General features: G+C 37.6%; 1 protein-coding gene across 7 annotated transcripts in view; it reads right to left on the bottom strand.

The window, feature by feature from the left end:
* The window catches only part of FAM114A2 (family with sequence similarity 114 member A2), a 34,450-nt gene that overhangs the window by 6,328 nt on the left and 152 nt on the right, over positions 1–27,970 (bottom strand). For 2 of the 7 annotated variants that reach the window (XM_082725140.1, XM_082725141.1), the window contains exons 2-12: positions 23,506–23,750; positions 23,064–23,163; positions 22,519–22,611; positions 20,971–21,062; positions 19,694–19,828; positions 19,035–19,193; positions 18,080–18,203; positions 12,398–12,477; positions 4,319–4,441; positions 3,670–3,809; positions 1,725–1,797 (exon numbers count right to left, since the gene is read on the bottom strand). In XM_082725140.1, coding sequence (XP_082581266.1) covers positions 1,725–1,797; positions 3,670–3,809; positions 4,319–4,441; positions 12,398–12,477; positions 18,080–18,203; positions 19,035–19,193; positions 19,694–19,828; positions 20,971–21,062; positions 22,519–22,611; positions 23,064–23,163; positions 23,506–23,736 — 1,350 coding nt within the window. In that variant the 5' untranslated portion in view covers positions 23,737–23,750. Of the gene's footprint in view, positions 1–1,724; positions 1,798–3,669; positions 3,810–4,318; positions 4,442–12,397; positions 12,478–18,079; positions 18,204–19,034; positions 19,194–19,693; positions 19,829–20,970; positions 21,063–22,518; positions 22,612–23,063; positions 23,164–23,505; positions 23,751–27,458; positions 27,582–27,779; positions 27,897–27,970 lie in introns of those variants that run through there. The other 5 variants (XM_082725144.1, XM_082725145.1, XM_082725143.1 and 2 more) reach the window with 4 other exon arrangements.

Genomic DNA, 27,970 nt, shown 5'->3' with positions numbered 1-27,970 from the left:
TGCAAATTTCATAAAAGGAGAAAACAAAAATAAGTCGCAAGGATCAGCTAAACAAAGACAAGGTGATCCTAAAATTCACATGAAAATGCATGGGCCCCCCCAAAAATAAAAGATCTTGAAAAAAGATCTTGAAAAAGCTGGAAGATTTACAATCTTGATTTCAAAACTTACCACAAAGCTACAGTAATCAAGACAAAATGGTACTGGCATATAGATACACACACATAAAACCAGTAAAACAAAAATGAGAGTCCAGAAATAAACCTGTATATCTATGATTAATTGCTTTTGACAAAAGGGCCAAGACAATTCAATATGGAAATGCTTTTCACCAAATAGTGCTGAGATGACTAGAAATCCACATGCAAAAGAATGAAAGTGCACCCCCACCTCGTACCCTACATAAAAAATTAACTCAAAATGGATTATAGACGTACAAGTAAGAGCTACAATAAAACTCTTAGAAGAAAACACAGGAGTAAATCTTCATGATCTTGGTTAGGCAAAGATTCTTTAGATACAATATACCCAAAGTACTGAACAGTGATAAAAGAGAACAATGACAAACTAGACATATATTAAAAACTTTTGTGCAAAGACACTACCAAGAAAGAAAAAAAAAAAACAAAAAAAAAACAACCCATGGCCTGGGAGAAAATACATGTATATCATGTATCTGATAACAAACCTATGCCCAGAATATATAAAGCATTTTTACAACTCAACAATGGTAAGTAATAAAAAGACAAATAATTAAAATAATAAATGACAGAAAGATAAATAATGAAATAAATAACCCAATTTATAAAATAACTTTTAAAAAAACAAATTTGAAAGTAGGCAAAACTAGAAAAGACATTCTCTAAAGAAGACATACAAATGGCCAACAAGTACATGAAAAGAAGTTCAACATCATTAGCGATTAGGGAAATGCAAATAAAAGCTGCAATGAGATACCACTTGATACCTACTAGGATGGCTAAAATGTAAAAACAAAATAAAACAAAAACAAAAAACAATGGACAACAGCAAGTGTTGACGAGGATGTGGAGAAATTGGAACTTTCATACATTGCTTGCAAGAATGTAAAATGGTACAGCCACTTTGTAGAACAGTTTGGCAGTTATTCAATGGCCCATACCACCCACATGACCAAGCAATCCCACTCCTACCTATCCAAGAGAAAGGAAAGCACACATGCATGTCTGTAGCAACATTACTCATATAGCTGAAAAATGGAAACAATCTAAATGTCTATGAATTGATGAACAGAAAAATGTGGTATATGTTCAAAAAGATTATTTGGTTATTAAAGTAAGTACTGATACATGCTACAATGTGGATGAACCTTAAAAACGTTAGGGTAACTGAAAGAAATCAGCCACAAAATACCACATGTTGTATGATACCATATATATAAAATGTCCAGAACAGGAAAGTCTATAGATGGAAAGCAGATTAGTGATGTTTAGCACCAGTAAAGTGTGGAAGGGAAGGGAATGGGAGCAACTGCTAATGGTATAAGGTTTTCTATGGGATGATGAAAACCATCTAAAATTAGATTATGGTCATGGTTGCACAACTCTGTAGATATAATAATAACCACTGAATGGTACACTTGAAATGGGAACATTTTATGGTATGAAAACTTTATATTAATAGAGCTGTTTTTAAAAAGCCCACAGAACAGACATTAGCCCAATAAAAGGCAATCATATTCTTACCCCAGCAGTTGTTAGGCAGGTAGTAAACTCCTTGGACAGAGAAGACAACTCTTTACACAACACAACTGTCATCCTAGGAAAGAAGTGAGCAAAGTCAGGAAGGCTCCTATTTTTGTTTTTCTTTCTCTCTCTTTTTTTTAAATAAGCATATTTAACAACTATAAGAAAACAAATCACCCCTGGTAGTAAATGTCAAAGAAGCAAGCTTTTTTAAAAGGCAGTAAATATGCCTTCATCAGCTACCTAGTGTATCTGGGGACCCATGTGAGCAGGCATTCATGCTACAGGAAGAGGAGTCTCAGTCCTTGGAAAATCATTTTTTCTTCATAATCCTCTAGAAAGTACTAGATTTTCAAGTTAAGTGAAAGGAAATAATGAAAATACATTTTAAGGAGATAAGACAGTACTTAAAAGATCTTACATTCCATTCACAAATGTATTTAAAATAAATATGCATGCATTCATTCAAGAAATATTTACTGGAAGTCTTCTATATACCAACTAAGCTTTGGCAATTTATCAGTAAACAAGCAAAGGCCCAGTTTCCATGGATTCTTTTCTTTTCTTTTTTTTTTTTTTTTAAGATTTTATTTATTTATTTGACAGTCAGAGATCACAAGTAGGCAGAAAGGCAGGCAGAGAAAGAGGGAGGAAGCAGGTTCCCCGCTGAGCAGAGAGCCCTACTGGAGGCTCAATCCCAGGATCCCGAGATCATGACCTGAGCCAAATGCAGAGCCACCCAGGCGCCCCTCCATGGATTCTAACTTATTTGATGATTAATGGGGAGACTATACATATGTGTGTGTGTTTATACACAAATACACCTACTGTACACATATATATGTGTGTGTACATATAAACACAGATATATAGGTGGACAAGTAGAAATAGCCACTTTTCCAAAGAACAGGACACCATGAAGTCGAGTCCCTCATCCTAAGTATGTTGAAGACAAAACCAGCCCTCTGTTGTGGGATGTCAGAGAACAGTGAAGTATAGGTCTGGAAAACATCAAGGGTCCCTCCCAATCCTAACACACTAAACATTCTCACAAATTTTTTTCCAATGAAAATTCTCAATATTTAATTAGATTTATTTAGAAAGCAGCAGATGTATTTTTTTCTCTTGTGACTATCTATTTTCTATTATTTTTGAAATTTTTATTCAAAATCAGCAATATGGTGGGAAAGGGGGCTTAGGGACTTAGCCTAGCCTGGGATTAAATCCCTGTCAGCAGAAACTGGGCAGATTATTTCATTTTTCTTGAGAGTGTTTCCTTATTTTCTTTAAAGTGGGACTAATCATTTACCTTTAGAATTACTGTAAAAATTAGAAATGATACACCTAACTCCCTTAGCATGCTGCCTAGCACATAATTAGCTCTCAATAATGAATATAACCATTATTAAGAATTCAGGTTCTTAGAACTATTCTCTGTTTTGGGGCACCTGGGTGGCTTGGTCTGTTAAGCCTCTGCCTTTGGCTCAGGTCATGATCCCAGGGATCATGCCCCATATCAGGCTCTCTATTAAGCACGGAGCCTGCTTCTCCCTCTGCCTCACGCTCCCCCTGTTTATGCACTAGCTCTCTCCCCCTCTATCAAATAAATAAATAAAATCTTAAAAAAAATTTAAAAAGAACTACTGTTTTTATTTATGTAAAATTTTATTTTTATTAAAACCAGTATCTGAGAACTAGTTTCAGATTATCAACAATAAAAAATAATTACTAAAACAACCAGTTAATAAAAACATTTATAATGTAGACCTATGGGTCAATGAAAAGAAATAACCCCTTTGGCTACTTAATAACTAAAACCCAAAATGAACAAATCTCTAACCTGAGAATAGTATCTTGTTGAGAGGAAAGTTTCTTAAAACTTTGGAAGGAAGCTGAGAAAACTCTGATCAATTTGCACCCCTTAAGGAATACCCTTTATACTTACTGGGAAAGAGCTCTGCTCCTTTCTATGGCGGTCACTTCCTGCTTCTGGCCATGCAGAACCAGAGCTGCTGTTTTGTGAAACAGTTCAATTGAGCAGGCAGTCAGTTCTGCTAGGCTCCGGATTGCAAATGCATGAATATCCTGAACAGAAAAACAAAACAAGGCATTGGCTTTTATTTTGTTTTGTTTTTAGCCCAGAGGAAATGCTGTCAGCTTGCTTCTCTCATACTGGAGGATTCGGTATCTTGAAAGCAGCAGAGACCAATAGCTGCTCTTCAGTAAACCTCCTCTTCTACCAGGGCAGGGATGTCATTTTACAAGCTGGGCTCATAACTACAAAAACAGAAGCTCCCCTGAAGTCAGATGTGACCACGTGACTAAGTTTTGGCCAAAAGATTTAGATAAAAAGGGGCTTATAGCAGCTTCTGGGAACTTTCCTCATGATACATACAACACACACAAACCCTTAGTCTCTTTTTCTTCACTCCTTCTTTCATTCTACAGTCTGGAACAAGACTGCTACAATCTTGGATTACAAGGTCGAAATGATGAGTAGTGATGCAACAAAACAGAAGGTGCCTACGTCCCTGATCGTGATACCAACATCTCCACACCATTAAAAAAGAAAAAAGGTTTAGTTGCTTTGGTACCTCTATTGAATTTTTATTGATTTGGTCAGTTTTTTCTGTTTCCAACTGTTTCTCTCCTTCTTCCTTTTCTTCTAATGGCTTGGCCAGAGATGTATTGATCCATTCATAGGCAGAATTTCTTGCCTAAATAAGAAAAAGATTACTGCCCATCAACAATTCAATTCAGCTCACCAGAAGGTAACTATATACATTGTGCACCTACCAGAAATATGTTAGCATCATGTAAGTCAGCACTATTGTTCTCACCCAAACATACATTTATCATACACCTATCTACTTACCTTAGTACTTCTCTTGACACCACCTAACACTATGGTCCACTCATTCCTTCTTGAAATTCTCTAATCCTTTGGCCTTCTTGAAAACTGAGGTATAACTTACATAAAGTGCACAAATCTTCAGAGCACAATTCAAGAAACGTTCACATGTGTATATGCCTTTCTAACTGCAACCTAGATCAAGATCTGGAATATTCCCATCACCCATTTAGAAGGTCCCCTCATGCCCCTTCCAAGTCAATACTGCTTAAACCAGGGGCACCTGGGTGACTCAGTGGGTCAAGCCTCTGCCTTCAGCTCAAGTCATGATCTCAGGGTCCTGTGATTGAGCCCCATGTTGGGCTCTATGCTTTGCAGGGAGTCTGCTTCCCCTTCTCTCTGCCTGCCTCTCTGCCTACTTGTGATCTCTCTCTCTATGTCAAATAAATAAATAAAATCTTAAAAAAAAAAATACTGCTCAAACCGAGTCACTGTTCCCCTTGCCCAAAGGTAATGGTTCTTCTGTCTCACTGTAAATTAATTTTACCTGTCTTTAAAATGCATACAAATGAGATCTTAAATCCTTTCTAATTTGTGTTTGGCTTCTTATACCTAACATACTGTCTGTTAAGCTTATCCGTATTATTCCAAGTATCAGTTGCTGATTCTTCTTGTTGTGTGGTAGTTCATTTTATACATATACCATAATTTGCCATTCTCCTGATGATGGGTCTTGAGTTGTTTCCAGTTTTCTTTGACTTTTCTAATACCACCATCTTCCAGTTCTGCCCCCACCCTTACAAGCATTCCTCCTTAGGCTCTTGTATGTACTGATCCTTCTTTTTCAGCCCCTTAAACACAGCATCACCTGGAGTTCTAGCCTAGCCCTCTACTTGTCTCACCCTATTCCTTTTCCCTCAACCCATCCTGATTCTATAATTTTAAGTATTCCCTACCTGCTGCCAACTCCTAAATCCTTATTTCCAGCACTGACCTCTTATGAAATGACATATTCCAACTGTTTGCTGGACATATATATTAGGATATGTTATAGGCTGATTATTCCTCTTCCCTTCAATGGCTCCCCATCAACCAGATCATGTTCTTACGCATGACTAAAGAAGTACCCATGACCTAGACCCTACTTACTTCTCCAGCTTCATCTCTGACCACTTTCCATTTTTAAGATCTGATAATAATGACCTATAATGTGCCCATTCTTTGTTCATGCTATTCCCTTAGGTTAGAATGCCCTTCCTCACCCTTTTCTTTTCTCTAAATAAAGGCAGCTCTTAGTTTTCTTTCAGTCCTCCAACCAGACATTGTTCTTTCCAGGAAACTTTCAAAAACCTTCCAGGAGACTGGGCACCTAAACAACCCTGTTCTATGTCCACAGTCCCCTGAACACCCCTTCAACTTAGTACTTACCAAAAGACACTGAAATTAAATGTGCATATCTCCTACATAAACAACATTGCTATAGGATGGTTACAAACTGTGAATTAAATTTACACACCCAGTGCCTGCACACTACTGAGGATACCTACTGTTTTTACCTAGCCAGCATTCATATCTCCTTTCTTTTGGTAGGAGGTTCCAGATTTTTCTCAGCTCATGTGATTTGGGTAGGGTTGCTCCCACCCTCTGGCTCTAAGGGTTGGCAAATAATTCAGGTTTAGTTACCAAGAATATTAACCCTCTGTTCATACACCCATCCAGAAATGGAAAAGTGACCCTAACCAAGGTCAATGAGCATCAGTTTCAGGACATCTGATAAAATTACTGGGGAAGAGAAGCCCCCCTTCTGTTGGAAAAAAGTCAGCCTGAAGTTACCAGTGGTTATCCTACCAGCATGTGGAAAAGATTCTCTAAGAATAAAGCCAAAACAGAAGAAAGCAGAGTCAAGAGATTGGTGTGAGGACTGGTGTAGAGTTCCTGGGTAGAGAGCCATGCCTGAAGTCAGTCTTGCCCCTTGATTTTCTAGTTTCTTGAGCCAATGAATGCCCCTTTTTTCTTAAGCCAGTCTGACTCCAGTTTGTCATTTGCAACTGAGAGTGTCCTAGATTCTAAGAAAAGATTTATTGTCATTAAATGAAGGCATCCACTTGAGGAACTTTATACAGACAGAATGCACTCAGAGCTGTAACTAGGCAATTAGGAATCCAAAGAAGACTGTAAGAGTCATTCCAGCTGAGAAATGAAAATCACAGGTTTTATTAAACATACAGCACTGAGGTTGAGCCTTTAAAATCAACAGATGGGGCTACACCCAACGCTAAATCATGAATGACCTAGAGCAGAACCCATGTACCCAGATATTCATTGAAAGGTGCTTTCTCCTATGACACAGGAACTCCCATAAAAACCCTCAAGAACAATCTGGCTCTGATCTATAAGTTCAGATCAGAACTTGCATTAACTTGCATTAACCTCTGCATTAACCTCTCAAATTAAAAAAAATAATAACTATATAAAAGATTGGAAACAAGAAAACTCAAAAACTGTGAAGCAACTAGTAAGACCAGCGCAGATGGGGCCTTTATTAATTAGTTCATCCATTATAAATATTTACAACACATTGTTCTAGGTGCTGGGAGTACAGTGGCAACTAATAGAAACCATGGTCCTGTTCTTCTCTACTCTAGTGCAGAAAGACAATTAACAAATGAACAAATTAGCAAAGAAAATAAAACGGAGAGATGGAAAGATGGACTGGAAGAGAAGGCAGACTTGGCTTGGGTGGTCAGGAGGGTCTCGAGGAGTGAAATTTGAGCCAAAATCTGAAGTCTAAAAGGAGTCAGCCATGCAAATATTTAGACAATGAGAGCTATAAGCAGAGGAAAATCAGGTGGGTGTACTGAAGGAACAGAAGGAAGACCAATATGGGAGAAGCATGGTAGAAGATGAGGTTGGAGTGGTGAGATTTTGAGAAAAGAGGAACAGTGAGAGATGAGGCTGGAAAGAATCCTAACAGATGACTAACAGTCTAAATAGTATGTGAAATACTCTGCAATTCCTTTGAAGAGATAAAATGAGAGAAAAACCAGGGATTGATTTGTGTCAGATTAAAAGAAGAAAGAAAAATGAAGATAAATGAAGATAAGGCCACACAAAAGAAGAAAACTGGTATCATAAATGTAGTACACTTGAAGATGTTTAAGTAGGCACAGCACATACTCAGAATGACTGCTCTTGAAGTCATTATGAACTACTGTGCCAAATCAAGGTAATTTATCATACCTTTTGAAAATAAGCAATACTACCCAGGCCTCACACCCAGAATTCAGTCTAGACCTTCCCACTGGAGAGGCCTAGAGACTTAGAATTAAAAGGCACCTTGGAGGGGCGCCTGGGTGGCTCAGTGGGTTAATGCCTCTGCCTTCAGCTCAGGTCATGATCCCAGGGTCTTGGGATTGAGCCCCACATTGGGCTCTCTGCTCGCCAGGGAACCTGTTTCCTTCTCTCTCTCTCTCTGCCTACCTCTCTGCCTATTTGTGATCTCTGTTTGTCAAATAAATAAATAAAATCTTAAAAAAAAAAAAAAGGCACCTTGGAGCTTAGCTTCTACAACCAACTTGTTTTTTTATCAGTTGTAAAAAAAAAAATGAGGCTTAGAAAAGAAATGGGATTTGGGGGGCCTGGGTGGCTCAGTGGGTTAAGCCTCTGCCTTAAGCTCAGGTCATGATCTCAGGGTCCTGGGATCGAGCCCCACATCGGGCTCTCTGCTTGGCAGGGGGCCTGCTTCTCCCTTCTCTCTGCCTGCCTCTCCGTCTACTGTGATCTCTCTGTCAAATAAATAAATAAATAAATAAATTTTAAAAATTAAAAAAAAAAAAAAAAAGGAAAAGAAATGGAATTTGCCCACATCACAAGTATCAGAATAAGAATCAGAACTGTGTTCTCAGACTCCTGCTTCATTGCTTTTCCCCTTTATGACACAGTATCCCATATAAACCCTTGGGGAAAATCAGGCCCTGATCTTTAACTATTCTACCTCTTATGACTCGACACCCAAAATGTAAACAATGTGAAGACTGCTTCCAGAGAATGACTAGTAGTACCAAACAGCTAAGGGGTTACTTGCTTTTTTAAAATAACTTATTATGATCTCCTTGAGTACACAAATTATGTTTTTTTAATTAGTATTTCCCTAGCACCTAGCAAAATAAAGTTACTTGACATATGTGTATTTATCAAATAATTGAATGTATAATACATGAGGCTAGCTTCCATACATAGGACAATTAATGGTGAGCATTTACAATGAGTCAGGGACTCCATAAAAGTTTTGTGTGTATTAACTAACACATTAATTCTTCACAAGAACTCTATATCATCCCTTTCTTATAAAGAGGATAAACAACTTACTCAACACCACAAAGTAAGAAATAGTACATTTGGGATTTTAAGGACCAATAAAGCAAAGATCTAGCCTTGAAGAAATTTAAGATTTAGGATGGAAGGTGGGGTACCCAGGTAGCTCAGTCAGTTAAGCATTCGACTCTTGATTTCAGCTCAGGTCATATTCTTTCTCTCTATCCCTCAAATAAGTAAGTCTTTAAAAAAAAAAAGGGGGGAGCGCCTGGGTGGCTCAGTGGGTTAAAGCCTCTGCCTTCAGCTCAGGTCATGATCCCAGGGTCCTGGGATCGAGCCCCACATCGGGCTCTCTGCTCAGCAGGGAGCCTGCTTCCTTCTCTCTCTCTCTGCCTGCCTCTCTGCCTACTTGTGATCTCTACCTGTCAAATAAATAAATAAAATCTTTAAAAACAAAAAAGGATTTAGGATGGGAGGTAAGGTATACACATTTAAAAAAACAAATAAAAACAACTTATGACACATTTATAAAAATACATATGCATAAGGTTAAGAGAATAAAGCAAAATGCTAAAGTACAAAGCATGTTAAACTGTTGTATAAAAAGAAAATATATCTGCTTATCTTTAAAATACATCTATTTATCTAAAAAAAGAAACACAAGAAGGACATGCCAAATAGCAAGAAAGTTTAATATCTAAAAGGGGAAGGGCAAATGGAATGGATGGGAATTATATAGTTTTGACTTTCAGAAACATGATAATACTCTATATATTCAAAAATTAAATTAACACGGAGATAGCAAATAAATCATATATTCCTTCCGTAGGTTGTTTTTATAGTAGAATGGGCAAAGCAATGAAACTATTTCAGATGCATTATGGAACTGAGGAAATAAGGACATGCGCTAAAGTTGGGAGATGGGGTTCTTTCTGTGAAAGAAGAGAGACACAAACGTGTCATGAGGAAAGGCAAGGCAGGAAGAACCCTGCTGGGATGGACTGAAATTGGGAGTTGTCAGGATGAACTCATGATCTCTAACATATATATGTATGTGCATGTACAAATACAGGGGTGTGTGTACCTGAGTACATTTCCTAGCTCTGCCCACAAGGCCTAGAAGCAAAGACACCATAGCAGTGAAGAAGAGCACATCCACTACCCACATCTTAGCCTGGACTATTAAAAAGGAACTATGGCTCCTTGAAGAAATGGCTGATTCCAGGGAAGGCATATGGAAGGTACAAAGTGAGTCCAGGGTATCTTGTTATGACAGAAATTAAGGAAATATTCCAAACAACGATAAGTGCATGTCACACAGGAGTCCATTTGAAGGACAATCTGAATATCAAACTAACTAAAACAGTAATGAATCACAAACCAAAGGAAAAAAACAGAAACCTGTGAGATCATATTAAATAACAGATAATAAATAAAGAAACAGGAGAAGGGAGAGCTCATAACTATAGTAGAATGCCAAAGCTCACTGATAAGTGTGGAGCAAATGCTGGGGTTAGAATACATCATCACAGTAAACACTGATGCAGCAAGAACCATGCATAGATGCCAAATCTAAGTGGGAAATTGGAGAATCAGGGTATTTGTTGGTCTTAAAATGTCTCTCACAGAAAGTTTATTAGTACCACAGGGGAAAATTTGTAACAATACAGTGAGAAATCAGGCAACACATCACAATAGGGAAGATGGACATCATGTGCTGTAGGTGTGATAGCCTGGGAAGGATACGATGTCACTTCTGAAGTGTCTTGCTTGGGAAGGCATAACCTGACTTTGGTCATGAGAAAACACAAGACAAACCCCAAATGAGGAATACTCTATATTTATATAGGGGGAAAGGAGTTTGTTATTTCTCATCATAAAAGACAAGGAAAGATGAGGAACTACTCCATATTAAAAGAGAATAAAAGTACTTGACAACTAAACACAATTCATGATTATGTACTAGCTTCAATGTTAGAGGAAAAAATTTGATACAAAGGACATTTTTGGGCCAACTGCCAAAATCAGAATGTGGACAAGTGGACAAGAGATTAAATAAAAATATGGTATCAGGGATGCCTGGGTGGCTCAGTCCATTAAGCCTCTGTCTACGGTTCAGGTCATGATCTCTGGGTCCTGGGATCGAGCCCTGAGTCAGGCTCCCTACTCAGTGGGGAGTCTGCTTCTCCCTTTCCCTCTGGTCCTTCCCCTGCTCACGCTCTTGCTCTCTCTCTAATAAATCTGTTAAAAAAAAAAAAAATATGGTGTCAATGTTAAGTTTAGAGCAAGTGAGAACTACTGTGATGACATAAGGAAATATCTGTATTCTTAGTAGGTACATATTAAAATATTTATGAATAAAGGGCTATCACGTTTACAATTACAGTCCCAATAATAACAACATGCATGCGTGCATGTGTACGTGTGTGGTGCTGTACAGGGGAGAAAGGGAAGAAGGGGAAAGGGGGGGAAGGGATAGGACATGTAATGAGAGAACAAATGCTCAAACACAAATGATTAAATGTATGGAGTTAACTGTTAACAAAGGGTGTATCTGCATAAAAGATATTGTATTTTATTTGCTTTATTTGTGCAACTTTTCTCTAAATTTGATATTATTTCCAACTCAAAAAACACTACCATGATACAAGCTAGAAGTGCTGAGGTCAAGTGCTACAGGTGAGACAAGGAAGATGAGCTGCCTGAAAATTTTCCTGGGGAATGTAGCATTTTCACTGGGCATGACAAAGTGGGCTAGCAAATCAAGCATCACATTCCTTGCCCTGTGGTATGCAAGCGACTATAATGGCTATCCTGGCCAGGCAGCAATGTATGCCTGCCATTAACTGGTCCAGAGATGGTTCCAGAGACTGGGAGAGGATGGTGAAGAGGCAGCAAGCAGCTCAAGACCCAGTGGATAGTGTCCCATGAGCTGGCACTGGCATATATGCAAGGTGAGTATTGCTCTGAAAACAGACCCTCCCTACTGACTTTGACTAAAGCCCTTCCATGTTCCAAATGTGTGAGGATAGCTCAGACACCACCATCAAAGACCAAGGCTTAGGCCAAGGGACTCTCATTTGCACAAGCTAAAGGGTCACTGTGCTGCGGGAAATGATAACCTCCATCCAGTCCATAAGGGCTGGGGCCACATTCCATCATCTTTGAATCACTCAGAGCCCTGAGAAGAGGAAGACCTCAATTGAGGCAAGCCCACTGGTCTCATAAAGGCTGCCAACCCTGTGGCCTAATAAGAGCTTTCAGATAAGCAGCATTCCAAATGAAAACAGGTGAGGGTGGCAGAAGTGTGGGGCAGGCAGGGCAGATGTGAGATCTGCATGCTAACCTGTCATAGCAGAAGGCAGGTAGAAGATATGGAACTCAGAATATACCCCCAGTTTGTTGACACCCTTGCCACGAAGTTAGAATCTTATATTCTTTATCTACTAAATCAACACAAGAAAAAAAGAAAGAAAGAAAGAAAGAAAATCACCAAGTAATAACTTACCCTGGCAAGTTTCTCGGGTTTGGAGGAGACATGCAGCTGGGAAAATAGATCTGTTATCTCTTTAGTAAAGTCTTCGTCCCCTGAAAAACAAACAAACAAACAAACAAACAGGGGCACCTGGGTGGCTCAGTCAGTTTAGCATCTGCCTTGGGTGCAGGTCTTGGTTCCAGAGTCCTGGGATCAAGCCCCATATCTGCTCCCTGCTCATTGGGGAGCCTGCTTCTCTCTCTCCCTCTGCCTCTCCCCCAGCTTATGCACGTTCGTGCTCTCTCTCTCTTGAAAATATATAAATAAAATATTTAAACAAAAAAACAGAAACAAAAACAAAAACAAAACCCAAGTCCTATTTAAGACACTGCAGAAAGACTGATAGGGATGGGGGTGGTGGGCGGTAAGAAGAAGAAGAGAGGCATGGCAGGAGCAGCAGCACTAATAGTAACAGCAATTTAAATGAGCATGGTGCGTTAGTGCTTACAGAATCCTTCTATATATGCCAATGAATTCTTTCAATAGGCTTGCAAAAAAGTATCATTATCCCATTTTAGAGATGAACTAGGGCTTGAAGGGGTTATTTCCACAAAATTGCACAGCAAAGATTAGGAGTCAAACCTTGGCCTTTCCACTCCAGTCCAAATCCTGTGCTCTTTATATTATATTCCAGATGTAGGAATGAGAACTGGTGAAGGCAGAGTACTAAGCAGGTACTATGTCTGTTCTTCTAAGAAAGCGGAATTTAAGTCAGGATATAAAAAGTGAGTATAACTTAGCCAGGAGAAAAAAAAGAGTCCCGGACAGTGAAAACAAGTAAAAGATACCAAGGTGAAAGAAAGCACGGAAACAAGTTTAATATGTTTGGAAGTGTCTTAATGTAAGGGAGAGAAGAGAAGTAAGAACGGAGCTAGAACATTAAGTAGGATCCAGGTAAAAGATGTCCTTAAAAACCAATGGTGAGGAATCCCAGCTTTTCATTAAGGGGGTGAGAAGACACTGAATGATTTTAAAGAGAGACAGGTATGTCCAATTGAAATTTTAGAAAGATCCACTCTGACTCCTGGGTGGAGATGAACTTAATTGGGAACAAGAAGGGGAGCAGAAGGCTGAGGATCCAGGCAGGAGATAATGATGGATAAGAAGAAAGGAAAAGAAAAAGGGATTCCACAGTGTTGGAAGAATGGTAATAAAGCTATTGGTTAAGAAGCCTAAGAGATGATGGGAAACATATTATGCTTATATTTGAAACATAGAGGCAAATAGGTGAGTCAATATAAAAAAAAAAAAAACCCACATCCAAACAAATGGCTAGAAATGCTGTTTTCCTTTCTACTCATCTAAATTTTACTTAATTTCCTCAGACCAAAGCTTCTCTTAACTGTACAATGTAGCAAGAACTCTTGTATATAGAAATCTTCTAGCACTTATAATCTATACAAGTACTTCTTAATCACCGGTTTATGGTTTACCAGGGCAAATGATTACTTCTTCATACCTATTTTCTCCCCAAAACCCTTAGGAAAAAAATTCCATCTTTTCTTCCCTCTCCATTTGCTATCCCTTTTCCCTTCTCTCTTGGTGTTCAAGACAGAATTCAAATAGTTTGGTGATCCTCATTATAAAAGGGTTGGGAAAAGTTGGTCTTCTAAATACTATAGCTGTAACCTATATCACTCCTCTTAGCAACACCTAATCAAATTCTACTGCCTAAAAATCTAAAATCTAACAGGCATTTTGTTTTCCTAGCAAAGCTTCTAAATTATCTGGGAGCAAGGGAGTATCTGATACTATACTGGGATCCATGTACCCCAAGGGGCTCACAAAATAATCCAATAAAGTATTGGGGGAAAAACAGAACATTTTATTTGTAGACAGTTGTCTTCTCCTTTTAAAAACTTCTATTTTAGGGTATACTTTAGAACATATGTAATATATTATTATAGCAGTACATATATATAATTTATAAACATCAAATGTACATACACTAAATCTAAGTACTCAAAAAAACTTTTACTGCTAAGGTTGATCAAAAAATGTTTGGAGAGCCTGTCATGTACGCCCCACAGACCTAAGTGTAAAAACTAGTTGCTGTGTTAAGATAAAAGTGTGAGGATGAGGGATGCCTGGGTGGCTCAATAGGTTGAATGTCTGTCTTTGGCTCAGGTCATGATCCCAGGGTTCTGGGATCAAGTCCAGCATCGGGCTCCCTGCTCAGCAGGGAGTCTGCTTCTCCCTCTGCCTGCCATACCCCCTGCTTATGCTTGTGTGCCCGCTCTCTCTCTCTCTCTCCCCACCTCGTTCTTACAAATAAATAAATAAAATCTTTTTTAAAAAGAGGGGGAAAAAGTGTGAGGATGGAAAGGAGGCATGGCTAGAGATTTGGTGGGACTTAGAAAAGGCTGGGGTCTCCATCTTCTGTGGTTTCCGCTCCCCTTTGATACCACAGCCTTTTTTTTTTACATTTTCATTGAAATGTAATACCAAGGTCAGTGTTGCATTTTCACCCAAAATCCCTGGGGGAAAACTGTTGGGGAGGGTAGTATGTAGCACTGTAGTGCTCTCTTTTCAGAGCCCTCTATCTCTGGCAAACAGGTAGTGGAGAAAAATATCAGAGACACAAATCCTTCTTTTCAGAAACGCCTTAGAATCCTCAGAATGGTACTTAAAGATCAGGATTTCTGATTACTATGCAAAGCCAGATGTTGACTAAATTGAACAAATACTGTTAATGGTATTATGTACAAATAAATTAAGTTTATAAATAACTGGGGACTGCCACACTTGGGTTTAGTTAGGAACAATGGAGCAACTTAAGTAAATAAAAATTAATTTATGGATTTCCTGCTAAGCACAGATCTTTATTTACTTATGCCACCCTGATAATGAAAATAGCAGCCACCATCTGTTAAGTGCTTACCATGTATCAGACCTTAAATATTTTATTTAGTCCTTATACCAACCTGAGAGGGATTAGCATCTTCTTCTTAAAGATGAGAAAACAGAATTTCAGTGTTAATTATCCAAGGTCATATGATTTAGGAAACAGCAGATCTTGATTTTGAACTCAGGTCTAACTCCAAAACCCATCCTTTGATCCACTAAGCTATACTGTCTATTCAATACTTCAGGTAAGCTTAAAAACTTTTATTCAAGCGCCATTTTATATCAGGACCAGTATCTTTACATAGAATATATAGCAAGGTGTTATATAACCAGCCAATGCGACCTCTTAGAAAGCAGTACAAAACACAGATGGGAACAAAAAAGAGGAATTATCTCTCAGTATAATATCCATACATTCTACTTCACCTCCTTCTCTCAAAGAAAGGCCTTAAGACTCTCAGTCAGACGTTCCTTTTAATATACAACTTGAGTAAGAGTAGGTTAACTGGTTTTCCACCCAAAGCTGATTAAAGATAGAAAATGAGATTCAGAGGGTATTAGAAGCAATCTCACTGAAAGTGAAGAGAATTAAAAGATGGACAGATAAATGCACAGAACATAAAGATGCACAATTCTGAAAAATAACAGAAACATCTCTAAAAGCATAGCAGTTTAGGATAATTTAATATAGCAGCTCTCAAAAACACTTTGATCTCAGGACCCCTTTACATTCTTAAAACTTTTTGAGAACCCCCAAGAGGTTCTCAAAAAGTTCTTTTTTAATGTAAGTTACATATCTGTCAACACTTATCATATTAAAAATTAAAACTGAAATGTTTGAATTCCTTAAATACACTTGACATAATTTTTAAGAAAAACAACTATATTTTCCAGAAAAGAAAAATTTTAGTGAGATGAATGCCACTGTTTTATATCTCTGCAAATCTCTTTAATGCCTAGCTTAGAGACAGCTGGATTCTTTTATCTGCTTTTACCTTCACTTTGTTATGATATGTTGTTTTAAGTACATGGTGTATTCAAGCTCACATAGTTGGAAAGAGGAGAACAACTTTAATTGCCTTTGCAGATAATTGTGGATATTCTTTAATACCACACCAAAACTCAACAAATAGTCTTAAAGGCTAGTTATAATGTAGAGCCTGAAATCGCACAATGAAATTTTGAATTCAGTTACATTAAATTAAAATCTACTGGTCTATTTTTTGCCCAGATATGACTTTGCAACACCACTCATTAGTCATCTGGAAAATACTGATTCTCTGAATTATGCAAATCTTCTAAATGCCATCACATTTAAATACGCCTAGGAGATCAAATTTGTTACTACGACCACGAATTTCATCAAAAAAATCTGTAAGCACTAGGAAGCTGTCAAGCTCACCACAAGACAAAATTCTAACTTTAGGTTAACTTAAATTTTACTATTCACAAATATTTTTCCTTCAAGTGAAGGCTCATTTCATTCATTTTCAAGAAAATGTTTACCAAATAGCCTGCTCTGAAGAGTCTGTGTGACTGCAATCTTTTTAAAAAAAAATAGTGTCCCATGAAAAAACAGGTACTTGCACTTACAGCTGAAATAACAGTGCTTTTCCTTGAGACAACTTCAGTATGCATCACACAAATATGAAAAATAAGTGTACTCAAGGGTCAAGACTCAGTGAGATAAATCACTGTTACTGTTTCATGAGGACAAGCTTAAATGAAACTGGCACCTTAAAAATATTTTATTTATTTATGTATTTACTATGAATGCATGGGAGTGAAAATAAAGTATTAGCACAATTTGGTATCACTGTCTTATCTGTGTTAAAACACCAGTAATTCTACTCACCACCGCTTTTGCAACATCAGTGTGAATGTCAAAATAACACATTTTTTAAAAAGAAAAAAGACATTTTGGTATTATGATGCAGAGTTTTGACTCATGGATTCCCTGCAAAGATCCTGGGAACCCAAGAATCTGCAGACCACACTTTTCAAATCACTAACTTAACCTACCATATGGGTGATTGACTCATACGTCTTGATGGACCCTGAAAGAATTTTTCTAGTCATTTTTAATGTTGGTTTTGTTTTTTATTTTTACTTTTAATGTTTGTAACTGATCATTTCATTAAAAAAAAAAAAGGCAAAAAAAACTGTACTCCTTAGATTCTACTAAAAAAAGTTAGTGTATAATGCATATTAGAAATATTTCCAGCTAAACTTTAAAATAAAACAACTCTCAAAAGCTTAAGATTCAGTTGACTAGAAATTATGCCTTATGTAAATGACCTTGTTTCCTGATAATTACTAATATTTTTAGGAGTATGCAGATACTAAGAATATGGCATTAAAAAAAAGCTTTGGAAAATACAAAAATAAATCATCACCTACATTTTGGATAACTGCCACCCTGCATGCCTGAATTCAAGATGAGGACAGGGATCATAGGAGTCAGAGAGGCAGAGGAGCAGTATCTAGGGATATAAAAGCTCACAGGGATGACCAGCCAGACTGAGGCAGGAATCTAACAAGGGCGATTCTCTAAGCAAAAAAAGCAGGCAGTTTTGTGAGTTACAAGATGAGACCTGGAGAAGTCACAGTTTGGGGGGCAGAAGGGAGAAGTGGGGCAAAGATATGCACTTAAGACCAACTACTCATACAAATACCTAGTCAGGGGCAAGACAGCAAAAAATAAAATCAGACTAGTTAATTAAAGAGAAAATAATTAGTTTCAAGGGCAATACACTGCATATAAACATTTAACATCCCTTCCACTCAAATACTGGATTTTCATATTACCTTTTTTCTCTTCTTCCTCTTCTTCACAGAACTCTGCTAGGGAAAATGCTTCCTTGAGTTGCTCCAATTCAAGTTTTAGAGTCTCTAATTCTTCTCCACTTAGAGAATTAAGAATAGATTTCACCTGAATGGATATAAAATAATAAAAAGTTGTGAGAGTACAAAAGAAAAAAACATTTTCAAATGGAGAAGAGGCTACAGATGAAATTAAAATAAAATTATGAGCTCACCAGTCAATACAAACTATTCTTTAAATATCTTAATACAAGAGATCAGTCATTATAGGAAGATAGGGAGAATTTATACTTAAAAAGAAAAAATTAAAAACCAGAAACAGGGGCGCCTGGGTGGCTCAGTGGGTTAAAGCCTCTGCCTTCGGCTAACGTCATGATCTCATGGTCCTGGAATGGAGCCCTGCATCGGGCTCTCTGCTCAGCAGGAAGCCTGCTTCCTCCTCTCTCTCTGCCTGCCTCTATGCCTACTTGTGATCTCTGTCTGTCAAATAAATAAATAAAATCTTTAAAAAAATAAAAATAAAAATAAAAACCAGAAACATCCAGGAATTATTTGTGTTTAACAATGGCTAAGAAATTAGGGGGAAGTTAAACAGTCTTGAATCAATTAAAAACTAACAGGTAATTGTATCCAGATTGGCAGCTTAAGCCAGAGAGACTATCAAAAAAAAAAAAAGACCAAGGCAAAGGGAAAACACAGATGTACTATTAAGATCTCTTGGTTCCCTATCCTTTTCTATTTAAATTAAAAGAAATAACACCTGACTCATTCTATTTCTAGTAATTAGTTCAAACATTTGTTTATTGTGGTGTAGTATTTTCCAAGAGTCTCAAGCCTCCATGTGAAATATATTTCATCTTCCAACTGTACAAACAGAAGAAACTATGCAGCGCTCCTTTGTTTGGAGACCATCCAATTGAAATTGCTGATTTGGAATTACCTTTATTTCACTTTCTCGGGAAAGCATCTCCAGAGCTTCCAGATGCGAAAGGCCTTGAAATTCATCAAAGAGGAGCCCATAATGAGTTTTCTTGTCTGTTTCCAAGGCAACATCATTGGAGGTCCATAGCTCTTCTTTCTCCTTTGCCTCTCGTAAAACCTGAAAAAAAGGTGGAGGCTTACCCTGCAGCAAGTAATGGGAGCTCAAGGGTGAGTTCTGAGAGCTGAAGGAAGCAAAGCTGAGATGGTAACAGGACAGAGCAATGCCCTTTCATTCCTGGCATGGCAATTCAAATCTGATAGGCTAAGGAACTGCTGGGAAAAAATGGTCACACATAATTCAATCTTGGACAGAATAAATAACACCAAGGAACCGGATGGAGAGTGCTTTAAACATTAATGTACTCAACAACTCTAAAAGGGCTTGTCGCCTTCTGTTGTACTGATAGGAGCCTCTTACAGAAAAGAAAGAGGAGGAAAAAAAGAACTGGGCATTTTTCTAAACACTAAAGCTCTCATCAGTCACATTCCCACCCCAAAAAAGCCTTAATAAAAATATCATTGAAAATTTTTCAAAAGGCATTATTAACAAGGTCTACTACAGGCAAAAATACAGATCAAAACAGAAACATGAAGTAAATAGGTAAAGACAAATAGTACCTGAGACAATGTAGAATTCCGGTTCATCAGACCCTTGGTTCTTTTAAATCCAGGATCCCCTTCTGCTATTACATCCATTGTCTTTTTCCCAATGAATTCTAAGGCATCCAAACCCCCACTGATCACACTCTTTCCCTAGGAAACACATACAATAATTACATTCAGTTACATTCAGTAATTAAATTCATTACAGTAATACTGAAAAAAAACATATTCATGTTTTGATTATATAAAATAGTGGCTTACAACACCAAGCAATGGCAAGAATGTGGAGCAATTAAAACAATCATCCACTGCTTTTAGGACTATAAACAGGTTCAAACACTCCGGAGAACTGTATGTCAGTATCCACTACCACTAACCATATGAATATCCTTATGAACCAACAACACTATACATGGTTGCATACAGAGGCTCATCAAAAGATATACAAAATGTTCATGGCATTCCTAGTTGTAAAAGCTAAAAAGTGGAAACAACCCCAGTACTCACCAACCATGGAATAAATAAATGTTACATAGTCATATAATGGAATATGGCAAAGAAAATGGAATATACCACACACACTACACAAAGAGAAATCATACAAACACAATGTTGAGTAAAAGAAGCCAAACACAATAAGGTACCTTACTGTATGATTCCATTTATGTCAAGTTTAAAAGTAGGCAAAATTAATCTATGATGCGTAGAAGTCAGGATTGTGGTTATTTTGATGGGCAAAAGGAAGAAGCGGATGGCTGGAAGAGGGCACAGGTGGAAAACCTATGATGTACCATCATGTTTGAATTTTAGTCTGAGTGTGTTCACACTATAAAAATTCAAACTGAATACTTATAACTTCACTTTTCTGTATATATGTTTTACTTCAAGAAATTAAAATTAAGTAGTACTAGTTATCTATTCTCATTAAGACAGACATTATGTTTCCTATAAAATCCTTTAAAAATGTTTCTAATCATCTATAGTTACGCAATTATGGGGAAAAATATTTTGTAAAGTAGGGACATTTTCTAGGCCACCAAACTCAGAATTCATATTCCATAAATTATTATGTACACTGCCTCTCTGTTACTCTTCATTTTCTGCTCTCTACTTCTTTAAAGAAAGTTTTCAAGGAGCTCTCACTCTTCCACTAAGGTCAAAGTGATCTATCCAGCAATTTGGACTCCCATAATAGTAATCAGTCGTCATGGCTTTTCAAGAAAAAAAGGAAGAGATAAAACAAAAAACACTATATTCACAGAGGTGTACAGTCCACCATGCATTTTACTCACTGTGGTCTGAACAGCAGTAGAGATGGTTGAGAATACACCAAATGGCCCAGTCAATGGGAAGGAGTTTGCATTCTCTTTGGCGTTTGTCTCTCCTACAGGAGGAAAGGGATGTGTAAACATGAAGGAATGGTCCGTAAATAGTACTGCTTTATCAGCATCTATGTGAAATATTAGAAACTAGACCCTGCTTCCAATACACAGGGTAACCTTAGCCCTTTTTGTTTTATTATTTTAAACTATTTACCCAAAACATAGCTTTTTTCATTTTCATTTCAAAAATGAAATCCAGTTGTTTGAACAAACTACTGATATCTGTAACAATACATTTTATACTGTATGTTTCCATGTATGTGATCTTCTGTCAAATTTAAGTCAAATTTAAGCAGAAAATAGATTAACAGTTGCCAAAAACTGAGAGTAAGTGATGGGAGTGACCTCAGAGGGGCACGAGGAGTCTTTCGGGGGTGATAAAAATATTGTTGTATTTTGATTATCAATACACATATAGGATATATTCTATACTGTATAATCACAATGGACCGTGATTCTACTGTGTAAACAAGACTGTATGCTCGTTGAAACACATGAACTGTACACCTAAAAAGAATAAGCATTACTGTATATAAATTATATATTTACATATATATTACATTCAATTATATATACAAATTATAAAATCAATAAATCTGACTTTTTAAAATATGGCCTATTTGAAATTTTATCCCAGAAAATTGTGCTTATTGGAGAAAAAATTAGACGATCAAAGAGAAACAAGAGTGAGAGACAATAAAGCCCCTGAGTGATGGAGAAAGCAAAATCAGGGCCTGAAAAGTTTCCTGTTTTCTGGTCCCAGGCCACCTTGATTCCTGGTTATAATTCTGTCTTCTGTGGCTTAAGTAAGAGCACACTGATCAAAGCAGGTATCTAAATTAAATTTTGGGATGCCTGGTAGCTCAGTGGGTTAAGCCTCTGTTTTCGGCTCAGGTCATGATCCCAGGGTCCTAAGATCGAGCCCTGTGTCGGGCTCTCTGCTCAGCGGGGAGCCTGCTTCCCCCCTCTCTCTGCCTATTTCTTGGCCTACTTATGATCTCTCTCGCTCTCTGTCAAATAAATAAATAAAGAAATAAAGAAAAAAAATTAAATTAAATTAAATTCCATCTTATAAAAATCCAAACACACAAAAAAAATAAACCCCCAAAACTAAACATATTAGAATATTTTTTCGTGTCACAATGGAGTCAAATTTAGTTAATTTTTCTTGGGTTGTTACACAATTGTACCAAACACAACGCTAGGAGATTGTTATATTCTACATTCATGGCCTTATTTAATGTTTGTAACAGTATTTTGACATAGATCATCCCACTTCATAGATGACTAAAGTGGCTAAAGGACACAGACCTCTGTTAGTCAAAGATTCCAAATTCCTTTCTCACCAGTGCCATGATGCCCTGAATATCAGACACTCATTAAATATATACTGAAAAATGAGCTGAACTGTTCCATTTTGACCCAAAATTCTAGATCTTAATGTTTCCACATACTGACCTGCTGCATACTGGACTTCGGTTGAAATTTCACTGGGACTAGGAATTCCAAGAGAAGTCTCTGCCTTCTCAATAACATTTGAAATACCTTGTCCTGATGAGAAAAATGGTTACATTTTTACATTTGAATATTACTATTAGCCACCTAAACTGAAGAAACAAACCAAAACAATCCTGTAGATTTTTAAAATCACTATGGTTACAGACATGTTATTCTGACCATACATACCTAATGTTTGGGAGTGTAATCTTACCAAAAAATAAAACAAACAAAAAAAACCACAATAAACTTGCTTTACCACCAAACAATAGTTTTATATTAGCAATTTCTCATTTTCTCATTAATGAGAAACTCTAATGAGAAATGCTAATGAGAAAATGCTGCAAACTCCAGGTATACTATAAATCGGTCCATCATTCCTAATGAATTCTCAAACTATAAAGCCCTTAAGTAAACATGGAAGAAGAATTATTAACAAAGTCATTTTTAACACAGATGTGTAGCAACATCCACACAAAAATTAATAAAATGACAAATGATCTTACCTACTGTGGCTACAGTAGCTGATGCTGAAGAAAGTAAGGACTTGCCCCAGCTGCCCCAATATCCCCATCCAGTCTGAGGTACATCTTTGGAAACAGTCTCCTATTATTCCCCGTAGGTAGAAAAACAAAAGGCAACAGAAAAGGGGAAAAGTAGAGAGTAAGAGAGTGTTACAGACAAGGTATCTTAATTATTAGCCCCAAGTACAGGTGAAGAAATACATATCATTAAGCTAAAGAATTGTATTGCTTGACTGACATATGTTATGTCACCTGCATTTAAGTACCATATAGCAAAGGCGACTACTCATAAAGTCATTTATAAAACTGAGAAAATGTTTTACAGCTTTTAAAGGAAACAAATAGATACAATCTTAAATTGGTTTTGGTTCCAAATGCCTTTTAACCTTAACTTTTAATCCCAGTGTTTTAACAGATACTCTACTTTGCCTACAGCCTGTGATGCCTCAACAGGGAGAACTTCTGAAGTCTCAAGGTCACTGGAAGGTTTGGACTCTGGTCTTTTCCGAGTGATAGCTAAAGGTTCTGATTTATTCTCTGGCTTGGCACTTTGGTCAACAGACTCAGAATTCTTGACTGGCTCACAGTTCCCATCTTCAAGAGTGGAGGTTGCTTCAGTTATCACTGGAGTCTCAGTATCATCTTTCTCTGACATGATTAGATCATTGCCTGTAAAATAAAAGTCAAAGAAAAAAATTAATCTTATAGGCTTTTTTGGTGGAGGTTATTTGTTTAAGCTTTTTGAGATTATCCTAGAGTCACATGCAGGTGTAAGAAATACAGACAGATCTGTGTATCTTCCACCCAGGTTCCTCCAAGGGCAATGACCACTGTAACCACTGTGTAATATGACAACCAGGAAATTGATACAACCCATTAGCCTCTTCAGATTTCATTAGTTTTACAGGTGCTCAGGTGTGGGTATTTAGCTCTATGAAATTTTATCATACGTATAGATTTGTGTGACGATCACCACACTCAGGAGACAGAAGAGTTCAATCAGAAGGATCCCTTGTGTTGTCCTTTTTCAGCCGTATCTCCCCACCCACCTCCCACTACCACCACACAGCAATCTGCTCTCCATCTCCATGCAAGATGTTATATAAATGGATTCATACAATATGTAACCTTTTGAGATCAACTGTTTTCACTCAGCATAAGTGCCTCAAGATCCATCCAAGTTGTTTTATCAATAGTTTCTTCCCTTTTTTGCTGAGCGGTAGCCCTTGGTATGGATGGATTTGTTTTTACCACTTACACACTGAAGGACATCTGGGCTATTCCCAGTTTGGAACTATTACAAATAAAATGGCTATGAACATTAATTTATGGGTTTTTGTTGAAACATAAGCTTTCATTTCTCTGAAATAAATGACCAAGAGTGCAGCTTCTGGATCATGTTAAGTACTTAGTCAGTTTTGAAGAACTGCTACCCTTTCCATTTTACATCACCATCAGTGAAGTATGAGTGATCAAGTTTCTCAGCATTCTCACCACCATTTGGTGGTTCTTTTTTGTTCCTTTTTTGAGCGATTCTGTAATAATCTCGCTGTGGCTTTAAACTGTATTTTTATAATGGCTTTTGATATATAACATCTTCTCACGTGCTTGCCACCTGTATATCCCTTTCAGTGAAATACCTATTTGAATCTTTTGCTCATTTTCTTTGTTTTTTTTTTCTTCTGTTTTGAGAGCTCTTTATAAATTCTAGATTCAAGTCCTTTGTCAGATACATGGTTTGCAAACATTTTATCCCAGCCTATAGCTTATCTTTTCATCTTCTTAACAGAGCAAAAGTTTTTCAGTTCAATGAGGTCCAATTTATCAATTTTTCCTTTTATTGACTTATTAAAAAATCTTAGTCATTACTTTTATCTCAATTTATAAATTAAAATTTAAAATTTAAGCTATCAGATAGAATCTAAATCAAACCAGCTTTTGAGTAGCAACGCTAACCAATTCAGTCCCTTCCGTAAGTACAGCTCTTTAGCAATTAAAGCCAAGATATCACTGTTGTTTTTACAAGACGCAGATGCTGGTTTCTAAGACAACCAAGTAGAGGAGAAATAAAGATAACCAAAGGAGAAATAAATGCATATATACCAAAGACTCAGGTATATATAAGCATGTATTTTATCCCAATATTTACCAAGTGCAGTATTAGACCCAATCCAAGCCATCAAATGTTTCCAGTGTACAGAAGAGAAAGACATATTAAGAACTAAGGCAGCTAAAAAAAAAAAAAAAAAAGGAACTAAGGCAGCTCAACAGGTGTACTGAGGTAGCTCAGTCAGTTAAGCATCTGACTCTTGATGTCCACTCAGGTCATATCTCAGGGTTGTGAGACCAAGCCCCGAGTCAGATTCCATGCTGGGTATGGAACCTGCTTAAGATTCTCTTTCTCCCACATCTGCCTCTGCCTCTCCCCCTCCTTCTCTCCCTTTCAAAACAAAACAAAACAAAACAAAAACAAAAGGCACCTTGGAAACAGCATTATAAGTGAGGTATATATAAAATGCTAAAAGAACAGAAAAGAAGTCTGCTGGAATCAGAGAATAGGATTCACGCACAAAGTATCTGAAATAGCAAAAAAATAATGGCCATAAACTGAGAATGTGACTGCTAAATCCAGCCTTTAAATGTTATTTGGCCTGCGCAGTGTTCAAACTTTTATATCATTTGCTAACATTTAAAAATCAGACTTCAAGGGAGACTGGATGGCTCAGTCGGTTGAGCAACTGCCTTCAGCTCAGGTCATGATCTCAGAGTCCTGGGATCAAGCACTGCATCTGGCTCCCTGCTCCGTGGAAGTCTGCTTCTCCTTCTCCCTCTACCCCTCTCTCCACTCATGCTTTCTCGGGCTCTCTCTCTCAAATAAATAAAATCCTGAAAAAAAAATTTTTTTAAAAATCAGACTTCATACATAAATACAGACTTTCAACTTCTCTAGTAAAATTGAAATATCTGGTAACACTGGGCCCACTTTTAACATGGTAATAATCAGCTCAAACCAAAGAGTTGCTGGGCCTTTTTAGACAGGATAATGTTCTCTAGTTCTCTGTAATCTCCACCTAAACCTACTTGGCTCATTTGTTACCTGATCAGCCCAAGTATACATGTGAGCTTGCAACACCTGCCTTGAAGGGCACTTGGGATTTTGGCAGGAGAAGGTGCCAATGAGAAAATTCAAAAGTGTGGAAACGACACATGGGAAGAAGTGTGAATGGAATGGACAGACATGGAATATCGACAAAAAACAGTAGTTAATATAGCAGGGAGAATGATGAAAAGCCATAAGCCTAGAAAGACAGATTTACACAGCACCATGGAGCCCAGATCATATGGGTATATGACATACATACATTATACATTACCAAAACACACAGAAAAAAATTCAGATGAAACTACCCACACATATACACACCAACTTTGAAATATTCATTCATTTGCAAATATTTTTTGAATACCTACTATGTACCCAAGTTTTGGAGATTAAAAATAAATTTATGACAATTTCTGCCCCATTTACTCCAAGAACCTAAGAGAAAAGACTACACAGTTCTTGTGTAAAGTTCAATCAATGTTTTCTGTGGCTAAATAAATATGTACTCTTTTTACACTATCATTTCACTTTCCTTATATGCTCTTCCTAAATTACAACATAATAATATATATTTTATAAGTAGTATACTATATACAGCAGTCCCCCTTATCTAAGGCTTCAGGTACATGTGGTCATCCACAGTCTGGAAGCAAATGATCCTCTTTCTGAGGTGTTGTCAGAAGATCAATAGCAGCCTAATGCTACATCACAGTGTCTATATCATTCACCTCATCGGCATTTTATCATCTCACATCTTGGAACATATCACCCATAAATAAGGGGCAACTACTGTGTAATATATATAACATACATATTCCATAAATAATTAATATGATTTTATAAAAGACTGCAAGGGCATATTCCAAAATATTAAGCGCTGCGTCTATTCCTTCATTTGTGCACCAAAGATTTAATGAGCATCTAGAATGCGCTAGACATTAGGGTAGGTGGGAAGGTGGTGGCTGTTCCTATTATCATCACCGTCACTTTCATTATTATAATGGCTGTTCTCAACGGATTCATTCTCTAACAGGAAAAGCAACAACAAAAAAGGAATAAATTTCAGGTATACGGAATCGCAGTATTTAAGGTTTTTGTAAGTTTTCCAAGTATCGTGTAGTGAGTATGTTATTTTCGTTGGAGTGGAAAGACTCCAGGAACGGACACAAAATTAAACGGCTGAATCCTGTTTCTTAAAAATAAAAACGCACACATTTATATGTACATATACCCCCTCCTCCATTTTCCTTGGGAACTTCCAGCCACACAGTTACCAAAATGCAGGGGGTTTAGTGTAGCAGCTAAGTACACGGGCTCCGGAATTGGACTTTCTTCCAACTTTTCCGGACGGCCGTAACTGCGAGGAAGTCGGTTCCCCTAGCTGCTTCCCCGCTTCCTCAACTGTAACACGGGGCTAGCACGCCCGCCTGGCAGGGCTCCTACAAGGATTCCAGCACCTGAGGTACGCGAGGGGCTGGGAACCGAGGCTGGCACACAGCCTCAAAGAGGTAACAGGGGCTTTAGGACGGAGGAGGTGCTCGTGTCATTACTGTCGTTATTAGTACGGCTCTAGGCGAACAAACAGGCGCTCTCACTTCTTTCCACATACAAGACCTCAAACGGGACACCAGAGGTCAGGAAGAGCTCCCAACTTCTCCAACGCTGACAACTAGAATTCCTCACACAAACGTAACGCTTCAATAACCAAAGCGCTTTCCAGCCTCCACGTCCAGCCGGGAGTTGTCGGCCGCCCAGCCCTAGACCGCCTCCTCCTCCTCCCCAGCCT

The sequence above is a fragment of the Mustela nivalis genome (assembly GCF_964662115.1).
Source record: "Mustela nivalis genome assembly, chromosome: 3".
Taxonomy (NCBI): Eukaryota; Metazoa; Chordata; class Mammalia; order Carnivora; family Mustelidae; genus Mustela; species Mustela nivalis.
The sequence above is the reverse complement of the archived record's forward strand: the minus strand, read 5'-3'. Positions and strand labels throughout refer to the sequence as shown.